General features: G+C 44.4%; 1 protein-coding gene across 1 annotated transcript in view; it reads right to left on the bottom strand.

The window, feature by feature from the left end:
* The window catches only part of PRKD1 (protein kinase D1), a 125,693-nt gene that overhangs the window by 54,116 nt on the left and 56,358 nt on the right, over positions 1-15,219 (bottom strand). Inside the window, exon 2 of the mRNA XM_066608576.1 lies at positions 6,651-6,789. Within this exon, the coding sequence (XP_066464673.1) occupies positions 6,651-6,789 (139 nt within the window). The remainder of the gene's footprint in view (positions 1-6,650; positions 6,790-15,219) is intronic.

Genomic DNA, 15,219 nt, shown 5'->3' with positions numbered 1-15,219 from the left:
AGGAACATGATCAGTATTCTAAATAATGAGCCTTTAGGGATGTTTACACACGGTGGAGATGCTGTGGAATGTCCGCAGACAAAATTCTGCATCCAAAATAATCAAAATCGGCACCATTGATGCATGACTTGGACTGGAAATCAGTTGTGTACCCGCAGCCGATTTTAGAAGGCACAGCACATTTTGACATCTGGAATTTCCGCAGCATTTCCGACATGTGTGAACATACCTTTAAGGTACATTAACATTAGCAGAATTGCTGTGGATGTTCCACAGCTGAAAATTCTGCGGCACAATCCACACCAGCGCAGCATTTCCACAGCTAATTTTGGCAGCTCCAGCGCTCACCTCCCAATACATCACGCCCCGTCACTCGACAGCCTCAAGTGAGCGCCGAGCCACTGGTCAGGTGATTTGGAGGTGGTATCACGTGCCCAGCGGTTCATCGCTTACTAGAGGCTGGCGGTTGACGGGGCGCGATGTATTGGGAGGTGCAGGGGAGCGCTGGAGCTGTTAAAAATCAGCTGTGGATAACGCAGCAGATTCTCGGTCAAAATTTGCACCGATGGTACATATTAGGACACAGAAATTCAGCAACATTTAGGCCCAATGTCCATGTGTGGGATACCCTGCAGCACTGTATTACGTACCCATAAATGGGGAGGAACTGTCTGCACAAGCTGATCAAAAAAAGGTGGACAGGCCTTTGGTAGCTGTCAAAGTGTAAAGAGGATCCACAGCAGACTGAAGATGTACTAAAAAACTTCCTTTATTTCAAATCCATAAAACCGGATACAAGCAGCGACGTTTCGGACAGTTGCTGGCCTTTATCAAAACGTCGCTGCTTGTATCCAGTTTTATGGAATTGAAATAAAGGAAGTTTTTTACTACATCTCCAGTCTGCTGCGGATCCTCTTTACACCTCCATTCAGCTCTATGTGAGATGCAAAACACACAATCTGCGATCACCCGCAAGCCATTAAAAAATTATTTTTAAGATGATCCGCAGTACATCCGCAGTGGATATCCACATTGAAAATCTGCGCATGCCGTGGACATTGGGCCTTACACTAGTTGTGAACATACGTTTCAAAACAATCTCCCCAGATTTACGTACAGCCAAATAACCCAGCTACAAATCGTTTAAAATGGCTGTATTATTACTAATTACAATATCCAAACAAAAATCGTGTCATTTGACATCCACGTGTTAAAAATGGGCCGTACGGGAACTGTTCATTAGATTATACAGTGGTGGCTCCCAAAAGTCTAGCTCTGAGGTGATTCTGCTGCTGCTCATCCTAAGGCCGGGCTCACATGAATGGGTTGGATTCCACATGCAGAAGACCTGCGGTCATTCATGGAAAGTAATTGCGAACGATCGTGGATGTATGCACAGCGTATCACCCGCGCAGAAGAAAGATCTCTCCCCCCTCCACCCGTCATTTTGGCTCTTCTATCTATTTTCTTCTGAAGCTCCAAGCATTTCCACCACTCATAGGTGGTGTTCATTGTTTATGGGTGACAGAACACTCTACTCCATTGACTGCAATGGGGCAGTCCGCACACGGAATCCACGCTACAATAGAGCATGCTGTGACTTTTCTTCCACTTGCAGAATATGCAATTCGTGGGGGGGGGGGGGGGGGGGAACAAACACTAAATAATCAAAAACGCATGCCTTTTAATGCCTGTGTTTTACCACGCAGATGCGATTGCAAATTTTACTATTAAAATCTGGCTGTGTGAGCCCGACCTAAGGCCGGCAGCACACGAGCGTGATGGGCTCCGCCGCGGAATATTCCGCCGTTCTGGGTCCCGCATGACGTTTCCCCGCCCACCGCGTCACATGACACACCCACCTCGTCGGCGGTAGGCGGGAAAGCGTTTTCACGCTATCTTCCGCTGAGTTACAGCGGGAGATAGCATGAACGGACGGCTTCCATTGACTGCAATGGAAGCCGTCAGCGCGTACACCCGCGGCAAATAGAGCATGCCGCGGGTGAAAACGGGAGATTTCACGGTGCGGAATTCCGCTGTAGAATTCCGCGCCGTGTGCCCTGAGCTATTAGGTTCAATAGAACCTAATAGCTGCGGGCAACACAGCGGATTTTCGCCGCAAATTACGCTGCGGAAATCCGTTCGTGGGAAGGAGGCCTAAGGCCGGCTTTCAAGACCAACTTCTGTGCATTGCGAGACGCACACTAATTGCAAGTGAAAACACTCAGTATTTCCAATGGGTTTTAATTTACATGAGTGAAAAGAAAGCGCAGGTTTAAGAGTGCATTGGTCTAATTTTCTCGGACCAATATCACTCTCGCTAAAGTAAATGCAGCCTGGGTTTTTTAAGATGGATATAGTCTTACAGTCTATGAAACACTCACTCCTACAAAAAAAGCTGTATATGGATGGGGTGGCCCAGCGGAGATAATCACTGAAGACAGTGGGCCTCATTTACCAAAACTGACCATACTGCCCATAGCAACCAATGTTGAGCTTAAATGAGGTGTCCGAGATTGTAAGAAATTAAGCTAGTAGCAGAAAAAGTTATAGAAAAAAAAACAAAACAACTATTATTCAACTGTTAAATCCCCCGCACCTTTAACAATAAACTGGTGATGCCTGGTAGGAATTTCCTGGTGCAAAGATGTGCCGTATTGGCACGTGACTGCCGCAGCTTGGCTTCAGCGGTGCATGGCATGTATGGCATGTAGCTGCAGAAGTCAGTTATGGTCTTACCGAAAAGCAATACCAGAGCATTGCCACTGGAGCGGTAGGGAATTAGAACTGCCTCAATCATCAGAATTCAAGAAAGCTTCTTCATAAACTAGATAATATTGAGACAGTATTATTAGACACATCCTCTGGTACTTTTTCCTTCTACGGTAGTATGGAAAGGTAAAGTCCCTACAATGGAAGGACTCCTACGGTGACGTCACATTGGGGCGGACTGTTTTTGGAGGGTGCTTTGCCATTGCCAGTAATGTTTAACCCCCAAGCTGGGTACTCATTTTACCGACCTCGGAAGGATAGAAGGTTGAGTCAACTTTGACCCAAACGGGGATTTGAACCTGCAACCTTCAGGTCGTGAGCGAGAGCTTAGGGCTGCATTTCTGCTGCCTTAACACTCTGCGTAACACGAGGCTTGCTTTCAAGTAGGACGCAGTTTAATTACGAGACAGATGATTCGTCAGCTCTCATTCACACGGCTTATAATTGCCACAATATTTTGTGACTAAGTGAAATGATAATGGGGCACGCAGAGATACTATTATAATTAGAGCTACTCATCGTGATCAGCCGGGTGATAAAATCTGCCTGATCATGCAAATTTTTAGCAAAAAAAAAATCGCTAAAATATTGAGGAGAAAGCAGTTTTGTTGGCTTAGTACTGCTGCCTTGCAGTGTTGGAGTTCTAGGTTTACTTTGATGGGGTTTGAACCCAAAACTCCACCACTGCAAGGCAGCAGTGCTGACTACTGTTGTCCAAAGGCACCAAATTAGAGAATCCGATTTTTACTCCTATTGATTTTTAATGGAGATCAAAACCAAGAGCCCCGATTCACAATTGGGTTGGTCACCCCTGTCAATAATCGCTGAACACTAATAACAAGCACTAGTAACACAACAAGAGACTTAGCGGGGTTCATGGACTAACAGGACACGCTCTTTTTGAACGGTTTTGTTGCTTTAAACTTTCAGCACTTTTTTGTAATGAAGTTGTGTCATGGAAAATAAAGATATGAGCGAGAAACACCTGTAAGAAATTACTTGAAAAAACTAAAATCTGAACAGTCTTATTTCTTGGCTTCTCCGGAGAGATTTCTACAGACCAGCAAATAGCTGGAATAGAGTTTCTATCTGCGGAGCTCATGTCTGTATCAGCAGTAAGACGAGAACCTTACCGGATCGGCACATATCAAAGGGTAGAAGGCTCGCTGACAAGGGCGAGGTTAGATCTACGATGTCCTTACTGCTAGAAGCAGCGTAGTCCTTTATGAGCATCTCAGTCCATGTTACAGTGGAAGAGATAAGGGAAGTAATGGCACCGTTTCAACAATGACTATTTGCTGTTCTGATTAAGGGAAGTCAGCTATATTGTTCATCATGGCTATTCTTCACGCTATGAACACATCTGCACGTCCGACTCGCAGAAAGGATTCATATAAAATCCAGAGACAGAACTGTTCGGCTGTGGGGAATCACCTCTCCTGCTCCCCGAACGAAGCAGGAAGCGGAATCTCCAAAGTAGAAGTGAAAGCACCTGAACCTCATCTTCTTGTCTGCCGTGACAAAGACAGATGCCACTAGAGGACTTCTAAAAAGGTGGCAGATTGGAGCTTTGTACCGCTGCGGGCATCTCCAACTGGTGGATATTCTTGTAAAAGTTCTTCCGCTAAGTCTATTTCTTTACAATTAGTATAAAATATTTATTCCTCTCTACAATACCGAACCCACATAAATAGTTCAAAAGGGCCTCTAACTTTTCAAAAAACTAGTGCTTATATGATGGGCAGCTTAAAGGGGTTGTCCCGAGGCAGCAAGTGGGTCTATACACTTCTGTATGGCCATAATAATGCACTTTGTAATATACATTGTGCATTAATTATGAGCCATACAGAAGTTATAAAAAGTTTTTTACTTACCTGCTCCGTTGCTAGCGTCCTCGTCTCCATGGTGCCGACTAATTTTTGGCCTCCGATGGCCAAATTAGCCGCGCTTGCGCAGTCCGGGTCTTCAGCAGTCTTCTATGGAGCCGCTCGTGCCAGAGAGCGGCTCCGTGTAGCTCCGCCCCGTCACGTGCCGATTCCAGCCAATCAGGAGGCTGGAATCGGCAGTGGACCGCACAGAAGAGCTGCGGTCCACGAAGACAGAGGATCCCGGCGGCCATCTTCAGCGGTAAGTATTGAAGTCACCGGAGCGCGGGGATTAAGGTAAGCGCTCCGGTAAACTTTCTTTACTTCCCTGCATCGGGGTTGTCTCGCGCCGAACGGGGGGGGGGGGGGGGGGGGGGGGTGAAAAAAAAAAAAAACCCGTTTCGGCGCGGGACAACCCCTTTAATAACTAAGCAAACTGTTATTTACCTAAACTGACATTTTTGAGCTGTAAAAGGATTCTAAAATGTAGTTTGCCTTCTGCCTAGCTAGCTGTCCACTGCCTGCTGCCGATTAGCTGACAGTAGATGTGGAGAGTAAGAACAGGGAAGGGAGTTGACAGCATTGTGCTCATTGAGCTACATAGAGAGCAGGGGGAGGAGCAAAGACAGACTCCTATATATACTGCAAGCTAATAGACAGCCCTTTCTTATGGCCCATTTACACTTAACGATTATCGCTCAAAATTTGTTCAAACGCAAAAAAAAAAAAAAAAATCATTGCTCACTATTTGTTCACGGTTCTTTAATTGCTGACTTTCAGTCAGTGAAAAAACTATCGCTGGCTTCTCGCTCTGCGCTTCACATAGCAGGTAAAGCGCTGAGTGAGAAGCCAGCGATGTCTTTCAGTCTAGACACACTGCACGAGTGCTGGCGACCTTAGCAGTGACCCTCAGCGCTCGACCAGTGTAAAAGGGTCATTACTGTGTTTTATTACAGGAATCACACCTCCACCGCTCACTCTTCTACAACACAATTTTATGTGTTTGTTACAGGCAGCGACCCGAATGTGCAGTTCTCTCTATATTCTATACAATACAGCACAGCAGCCAGGCTCCTCCCATCTGTCCTGAGATTTACATGTACACCCCTACAGGGGAATAAATAGTGAAAAATACGCTATACATTTCATGTAATGGCCGGAAAGGGCGTTATTCCTCATACGGACAGTCAGCAGCAGCTTATTCTGAAGTCAGGTACACTTTAGGCTTTGCTTGGTGATTATATGGGGAATAATGGGAGACAATGGGAGACAATGAATGTAGCTGTCACACGGCTCTTCTTAAACTCCAGAAAATCAAGTCTGTCTAGTTATACTCTAATAAGGGTGTGTATAAAACAATAAATAAGCAAATAACTTATTCAGAAGGGCAAGAGACCGTCAATGGATGATAGTGAATAATTTTATTTTTATATATATATATATATATATATATATATATATATATATATATATATATATATATATATATATATATATATATATTATATACATATACACACACATATATACACACACATACATATATACACATACACTTTTTTTTACCAAACCATTCAAGAAGATGCAATAAAGCTTCAAATTGTAATATTTATTTCTTCATTCACTTTCAGAACTCTGATATGTAGTTTACAACTTGCTCCTAGTTTCAGACTTTTCTGTAAGTATGTAGTAAAATCCCCCCAGTAATATGTGCTGATTGCGAGGGCTGTGTATCCAGGATGCTGATGCCTTTACTAGCTCTTATTTAACAATACAGCTTCATTCGTGGACCAACTTCTACAGCCCCGTGCGGGATCTCCTGAATTCAATGGAAGCTGTGCCTGCAGTACCAAACCGTGCCAGTGTGATAGCCAGTGCTATCAGCTTCCAAAGCTGTCCCACTGACAGTGGACCCAGAGAGCGGCCGATCAAAAGAAAAAGGACATATAACCCCTTTAATAAAAAAGCATCCTGTAGACACATAACAGATTTGACAGAATTAAGGATAAATACCTGAAAGCACCACTTCAATGAGGTCTCCTTCTTGAATGTCTGACTCGGATTTAACCAACTGCAAAATATTTTCTGAGTTTGGGTCATGGCGGAATAAAAGGATCTTGTCATACATCCCGTAGAATCCACATTCTGGAAACTGGAAATGGATAAAGCCAAGAATCAGTTATGAAGAATGTGTAACATCTCAGACAGATTGTGGAGCTGTACAAGAAGAAGAATAGATCAAGAGGTATAAGACAATCGTGCATACGTTTAAGGCTGGGTCACATGGGACCAATTTGCTGTAGAATTTCTGTGTGGATTGTCCACACAGAAATTCCGCCCGCGGCTCCTAATTCCAGGATTAGCCAGCAAAGTGGATGAGATTTTGCAAAAAAACTCGTCCACACGCTGCAGGCAAACTGTGCGGCGCAGAAATTTAAGATGCAGCCTTTCAATTCTTTTTTTTTCCCGCAGCGGTCTCTCCTCTCTATGGGGAGAGATGGACGCAGCGGAAATGCAGGCGGTTTTCCAGCGGAATTCTCGCGTATTTTTGGTGCAGCCAATCCACAAGAATTTAGCTGGAAATTCGTCCCATGTGAACACAGCCTAAGAGTTAAAAAAAAAAAAAAAGTCAATTACATTTAGGAAAATGTCAAATCACACTTCTACACACAAGTGCCAGGCTGTTGTGTGGACTGCGCACCCCATTGTGTGTCAGTTATTAAGAGTCTTCCTAAAAAACTTTATTGGGATGTCCATAATAAAGTCAAGTACTACCAGAGGGCGCAGGGCAAAAAACTTACTGTGGCCAACAATACAGAGCCCACAAAAAATATTTTAAAAAAGCTATTTTTCTGAATGATTTTCTCAAATGTAACGTTTTAATCTGAGGCTCAATCTAACAGATGTCATAACTGAACTCCCCAACATGGACCTTTTTTGACTGCTCCAAAATTTACATCTGAATGTAACTAGGTCCATATGGACAGAGTTACCGAAACAACTGTGATACCACAAACATGAAACCAGACCTACAAATAGTGAAATATGATGTTAATGGGACATTTTCATGGACTTTTATATATGTGTGTCAATTTTATAATCCGCTTATTATGATGGAAGTCATCTATTATACAAAACTTGTACTTTATCCCCCACTCGGTGTCCCCAAGCTCAGTCCATACTTTAACGTTACAGGAAACATGTCAATCATTGGAACATTACAGACAAGACACTTCGGTTTACTCAAAGAGATTTTGCAGCAGCTGGAGAAGCATATTACACCTTATAACACACACGACGCTGATGTAGAGCCACTATGAGAGACCTCCATGTCACAATATTGAGGACCTATCCTCATCATCAATAGTTGATCATCTGGGGTCCGCCGCTCATGACCCAGGCCGACCAGCTGATTGGGCACCCACTGTCACAGACTTGGGTATGGAGTGGAAGTTGCTGCTCCGTTGCTTGTAAACACAGGTGAGGCTAAGCTTGATTACAATGAGAGCACCGGCCACTACATAGGTTGCTGCAGCAGCTTCCACTCTGTACCCCTGTGTGATTGGCCAGGATCCTGAGCGATGGACCGCAGCCGATCAATATTGATGACCTATACTGAGGCTAGGTGATCAATAGCATTTCCCTGGAAACCCCCTTTAATGACAAGTTCTGTTTTCTCTTCCCTCCAAAATTGTGTATTCGGAGTAAAAATATAGAAAATTTTCTGAACCCAGCAGTATAATAGGCTGAACTTGGATGGGTTACAAACTATGCGAATATGTTAGAAGCCACCTTGGAGTATATGATCACCTTTCCATATCATTATGTAATGTATATATGAATAGACTCTACATAAAAGTTACCTTGTAAACGCATTACAGTATGTTTCTCGCCAGGATTCATTGCTCATCAATGTCACAACCGTATAAAGCAGCTTGTGCGCACCTAAACCTCCTCCGTGAGAACTGATGCCCTGATGTTAACGACTGCTGCACTCCACGCAGATAGAAAATAATATTAAAAACACTGTTCACAAAGTTGCAAATGTTCTTTTGCTACAAGAGTGAACGGCGGTGCAGAAGCCGGAGGGTTAACACAGCCTTGTTTTGGCCAAATGAGGGTCTGTTGCATCTTCTTAACAAGGGTTCTTCTTGCAATTAATAGCCCTTGAGATGCAGAAAGGAGTCTCTATGACAGCGGAGTGGCATCTAGCGCAGGTTGCCATGGCTGCAGGCACACGGGATGTTTGGGGGGCAAACGCTACTTCAACAACTGAAAAGGGAAAATGTGACTGTAAAGCAAATAGCATCTTTTATGCCGTCCAGAGGAAACAATATGGGAGTTTACAGAAAGAAACCTTACAAAATGAAGCCACAGTACGATTTTTTTCATAAGTCACAATAAAACTAAATGTCACCTGAAAAAAGGAGAGAGATTCCAAAACCCACAACTAAGTAGCGACCCGAAATACTGGCAGTGGGCCGGCCAGCAATGGCGCGGTGATCAGCACTTTGGGTGTAAATCATCTGTAGGTTCCCAGAACCTCAGGGGCACGGACGGCCTCTCTACAGCACCGCGGAACATGTCGGCGCTATACACATAACTGGGAGAAATCATTCCATATGGAAGGATTTACAAACACTTCATGAGCAGCCAACATCACTGGTGCAAAAACGACATAAAAAAAAGACGCACCCAAGAAAAACAGAGTATTCTTGCATCTTGACACAACCAGGAACTACTGGTGGAGTCAAGATTGGCAGCGCTGCAGGGGGTTAAAAGCAGGGAGGAATTTTTTTTCGCCAAAACGCCTTTAACACCGCTCCCCCCTTCCCCCGGTCAGCACATCCGCAATACAGAAGAATCTGGACAGGTACACAGGGGTCACCGGCTGGGCACAGGGTCGGATTCCACTGTAGGATCCCGCATGCGGAATCTGACCCGGTCGTGTGCTTTCGGCCTTATACGCCAGGTTTGCATATCCCTTCACCTGACAGCACAGGATTGGTGGAGGTCCCAATACTTTTATATAAAGCTGTGTGTTTGTGAATAAACAGATAAGAGGTGCACTTGTGTGTGTGGGGGATGAAGTCGTCAAGTTTCCAGGAGGGGTGAAGAAGAAGCAGGGTAGATGGGGAAGAGTTAACATGGTAGGCCTCCATAAAAAGATATGTTTTAGTGCACTCTTAAGGGATCTCTCACGCAAGCATTCACTGCGTGTATCTGCCACGCAGGGAGCACACAATGCATTACGTACTGACAAATCCCCATACACCAACCTGGCATGCATGCACGCCTAATATGTGCCAAGATAGAGCATGCCACATTCTTTTTCAAGTTCACATTTCGTGCGCCATGTCAGAGAGGCACCAATAAAAGTAATGTTAAGTTAGTTCTTGTGTATTACGTGCACAACACCAGCAGGTGTAATACACAGTAAAAAAAAAACACTCATGTGAGATGGCCCTAAAGTTTGCTTGGGGCATTTAGAATTAACCTGATTGACTCGGGTAGTGCATTCCGGAGAACTGGTGCAGCTTCAGAGTGGAAGGTTCGGATTGGAGAGGAAAAAGCGAAGAGATCCAGCTTTCCATAACTTCTGAAAGGCAATTCTATATAGTCATGTGTCAATATAGAAGCTGGGGAAAATGGAAGTAGAAACAAGCAGGTTTGCTCAATACAGAGACAGAACAACGTGTGGCAGCTGTAACAGCGATTAGTAGTGATCAGCTTTCCTGAAACTAGATAATGCCGCTAAGAGTAGGTTTTGGCGCAATGTTCTACCAATCACAGCTTGGTGCAGATATGTTGCATATCACACAGTGCTGCTGTCCCAAAAATGATCCCAAACCATTGTCCCATGTGGAATATCATGTGTATTTACCATGTGGTATTCCAGATGTAAAGTAATGTGGCCTTCTGAATAATAACGACATTTAGCAATTCTGGATCTGAAAACTGCTGCCAAATTTTTTTCTTCCCAAAACCAAATTTGTGCAATACTGTGTATATTGCTATACTGTAACTAAACCATATCAGGCAACTATTGGAATTCCCCTTCCTACATGCTGGTAGACTTGTGATGTGGCCTATAAGACACATTACAGCCAGTTAGCATCTGCATGAGATAATACCGCTGATTTCCTCATCACAGAGAGCTCCTCATCCGCCTGCAGATCCCGCGCCGCCAACATCTGCACTCACGGATTTGGGACCAGTTAATCTCAGCTACCAGTCTGCCAGGCTTGGGAGGGCACCAGGACGTGGAATCGGGGTTAAGGGCAATGACATAAAATATCATATTTATCCATAAGGGAGATGTCCTTACCAAGTGGCTGCAGTGAGGATTAACCCTTTAACTACCAGACATTTTTCAGGTTTTGCATTTGGTCTCTTTCATCCCTGCATTTCAGGAGCTATAACTTTTTTTATTTCTCCGTCAACATCGCTGCACAATGATTTCTGTAAGACAGCTTGTGCTCTTTATACAATACCATTTAATGCCCCATATACTATATTAGAAAAATCGGAAACAATCAGGGCACATATATCCGGCCTGGTAAATACTGTCATGTGAAAGTGACTCCTAAGAGGGAGTCAGCTAATTAATGGATGTGTAGTATTTAGCGGTATACTATTATACTTGTGCAGATAGTAATTAGCATGTCCGGTAAAGGCACCCATTAGCCTCCCTCTGACAGCACTGTATGCTTCTTACAGGGAGTGTACACATTAATAGAAATGTACCTGAATACCAAACACGGTACAATATATACAGGGTGCGGCGACGGATATTGGTACATAATAAGCAGTGCAGAAGAAAGAACAATGAAAGTCCCTGACAACACCTTATAATGGGAGATGTAGTCCTGTCCACTTAGCATATCCCAAGTATCATCAGATGAATCTTAAGCAATCTTTTGAGTGATCGCCGTTACGTGTAAACGTGTGCCCATAGTGCACTTACCCCGCACTTTTCGTCCATCGCTGAGTTCAGCTCAGCCTAAAATGCATCAGGACTGATAAGACGGACCGCATGCTGAGTTCTCTGCAGGCAGGGCTAACATTCTTTCAGCAGCTGCCCCTCTGGAGAACATTAGTGATGTATTTAGAGAACAGACCACTCACTGTTCTCTAAATACATGCAAATGAAGCTAGTTAGCTACTGATTAGCGCATTAGCAGCTAAAGCAAAATTGTCACTCAAAACTGTCAGTTTCTGACGTATTTTGAGCGATCATCTGTGTGTGTAAATGGACCTTAAGGGTGCTTAAACACAGGAGTAACGCTCAGTGACTGAGGGGCGCCGAAGAGCTCTAATCACTGTGAACAGGCAGATGTTCAAGGATGAATGACTGCCTGTTTATACTGAGTGAGAACTGGTTGATTAGTCACTGAGCTGAGCTGAAACGAAGCGACTAGCAACTAACGAGTGATTTGTCAGTTGGTACCACCAGGTTCTGCTTTTATACAGGACTACTATCCATTAAAACCGCTCATTTATTTGATTTTTCAAACAATAGTCTTTTTGTATAAAAGTACTCTTAAGCCGCTCTCACACCTTCTGGTGTTATCGCGACATCTCAAACGCTGCGATAATCGAGTTACAGCGCCTCTACTGATTCCAATGGGGCTTTGCAACAATTTTTGGGCACGGTCTGCTCTATTTTTGCACGTTTTAGCGTTTTTTAAATGCACCTCATCACCCATAACAATCATGGGGTGTGTTACAAACCAGTGTCAAACGCTGTACAATGTGTTCAAAAACTCAGCTCAAAATTGCAGTAAAATGCTGCCAATTTTAACTATGGTGTTTTGTGAACGCATGTGTGAGAGCAGCCTACAGCTAACTTCCCATGGGTGAGCGCAATATCGGCCCTTGAATCACGGCCCGATTTCGCGCTCGCTATCATGTGAATTCCCCATGGATGTGAGCCTTTTTTATGTCAAAACAACCTCACATCACTATGGGGAACTCACAATCCTTCGCCATGGCTGTTAGCTCACACACTTCTGCCAATTGTTTTCAATAGAACTCGCAATTGTGTGCAACTGGCATGTGGTGCGCGCTGCCACCGGCCCCATTGAAAACAATGGGTGCTGCAATGCGAGAGCGCGCACAAGATAGAACATGACGCGATTTGTTTCCCATATCGCGGTGCCACGCAGGAAAACATCGCTCATCTGTATAACCCCATTCTAAAGAATAGTGTTCATATTCGTGCGAGATTTTTTCGCCCGTGTAAAGACTGAGTTATTCTACTTTTTTGTATAACTCAGCACTTTAATTTGTTGAAAAGACAATTCCCCGCTAAGTACACAAATCACCATCAAACTGTCCGACAGGCAGTACAGTACCACTGCCCAAGTCGTCCGGACTCTCGCCTCTCCATACAGACAGGCATGCTACTGATGGACATCTCCTGAGCCCCTGAACTGGAGAAGTCGTGCTTAACTGACTGATTGCACCAGCGCCGCCCTTCCTGCTTTGGCGCATAAACTCAATGACGCCATGTGCGTGCACCAAAGCAGGAAGTACAGCGCCATCATTCAGTTACACATGGTGTCTCAAGCTTACCTGAAACGTCTATTAACAGCATGGGTGATGTGCTTGACCTTACGGAGGAGGATAGAACCCGGATGAGTTTGGCAGTCGAACCGCCTACCAGAATGGTTTGTTGGGAATTTGCAAACTGAGCGGTAAGTGTGGAACATATGATTTTTGGTGAATAAAAGCAATGAGAAAGTAGATACAGTTAGCACATTATATGTAATGATAACGGATGTGACACACGACTTAAGCCACCGCTAACACTGAGGCCGTATTTACAAGGCGGATAGAGAGACGGGCATGACTCGCTTCACACAGAGCAAGGGACACCCCATCCGTGCGACATACGGGAGACCTCACAATCTGTATGTTCTATTCTCGCGCAAGACTCGCACAAAAATAGAACATGCTGTGATCTTTCCATCTTGCAGCATCACTGCCAGTGAAAAGTCGCCCATGTTAATAGACCCATTGTAAATAATAGTGTCTATTATTGTGCGCGTCTCGTGCAAGAATATAAGTCTTAAAAAAATCAACTGTAGACCTGCCACCTCATTAGATTAGAAGCATCAAAATTCCAATATGGGATTAAACCTTATAAGCCTTGATAGCAGCCACTTGGCAACAAGCAGGTCTATACATTGCACCTGCTTACTGGGCAGCCCTGTGGGCAAGGAGCTGTGCCCAGCAGGGTACTGGAGACAGAGCTCAGCGCCTCGTCTCATAGTACATCTCATATACACAGGGCAAACTCATTCTCCGCTCGCAGTAACAGGGATTTTATTTATTTAGTTTTAAATTTAACAAAGTTTCCAAATAGAACAAAACAATGATACAATGTAGAAGGCAAACCCATCAGGACAAGCACCCAATGAAAGCAGTATCTCCATAGCTTAAGGGCTCATGTCCATGACCGTGTTCATGTTTTCACCACGTATCTCGCATGCAGTGCATGGCCACGTGATACACGGTGAATGAAGTCAATGAATTGATATGAAAGAGAACTAGTTCGCAGCATGCTCTATTTCTCTGCATACCACGCAGCGTGAGCCCTATACATTTGTATAGGCAGTGTAAGCAACGCTGTCCATACACAGTACATTGAGTATGGGCGGCATTTCCATACGCATCCCCGCTGTTTCAGAATGCATGAAAACATTTTTTTTTTAAAGTTACACTGCGCATGACCGTGCGATACGCGGGCACTCGCAGCTCTCTGCCGGCAGAGCCGATGTTTACAAAATCGGTAAACCGCTGTAGGAGAAAGCGAGAGGGTCTGGAGGCTTTCCAGACGTCCTGCAGATATAATAATTAGTGAATGTTCGTATCGTAGAGCTCACTCACAGGTACATACCCCAACCGTGTATTTCTCAAGTGCATAAAACGCAGCTCTAAAATCATGTAGATTTCTACTGGGTCACACACAGCTGGTCCTGTGCTGGTGCGTAATACACACCAATACAGGCTTTGGGAATAAAACATACACAGCAAACATGCATGTACGTGCGTATTAGCCGTGTAGCATGAAATACACGGGACACATACACCTGTGCGAATCCCTATGCCTGAAGACCACCATGTTCCAGGATTAACGTCTGTTGCCCTTTCTAGGATTAAAAGTGGATATCCGGGCAATCACTGACACACTAAACTTCAGGCGTACTCTAAAAACGCACCTCTTCAGGGAGGCATACCATTTCACCAAAACCAAACGGTACTCCGCCTGATAACATGCCCTCTGTCCTACCTACTGCAGCGAAAAGAATGTGGAAAAATACTGGTGTGAAGGCCCAACCCTCTAAGCTACTAGAAGATAAAGGTCCAATACGTGATGGTGAAAGCACTTCTTTTTTTATTATTTCACAAAATAAAAACCAGCAATTGAAAACGCATTTCGGGGACGAGCCCCTTCGTCAGTTCGGCTGGATTGGACACAGCAGGATGCCTGGGGGTGACACAATCCCAAAGGTGTTTTGGGTGTGCCAGAGGTCCTGTATATAGCAGGGGGACAGGGGAGAAAGAAGTGCTTCTC

The sequence above is a fragment of the Eleutherodactylus coqui genome, chromosome 6, assembly GCF_035609145.1.
Source record: "Eleutherodactylus coqui strain aEleCoq1 chromosome 6, aEleCoq1.hap1, whole genome shotgun sequence".
Taxonomy (NCBI): Eukaryota; Metazoa; Chordata; class Amphibia; order Anura; family Eleutherodactylidae; genus Eleutherodactylus; species Eleutherodactylus coqui.
This window is presented reverse-complemented; position numbering and strand designations above follow the sequence as displayed.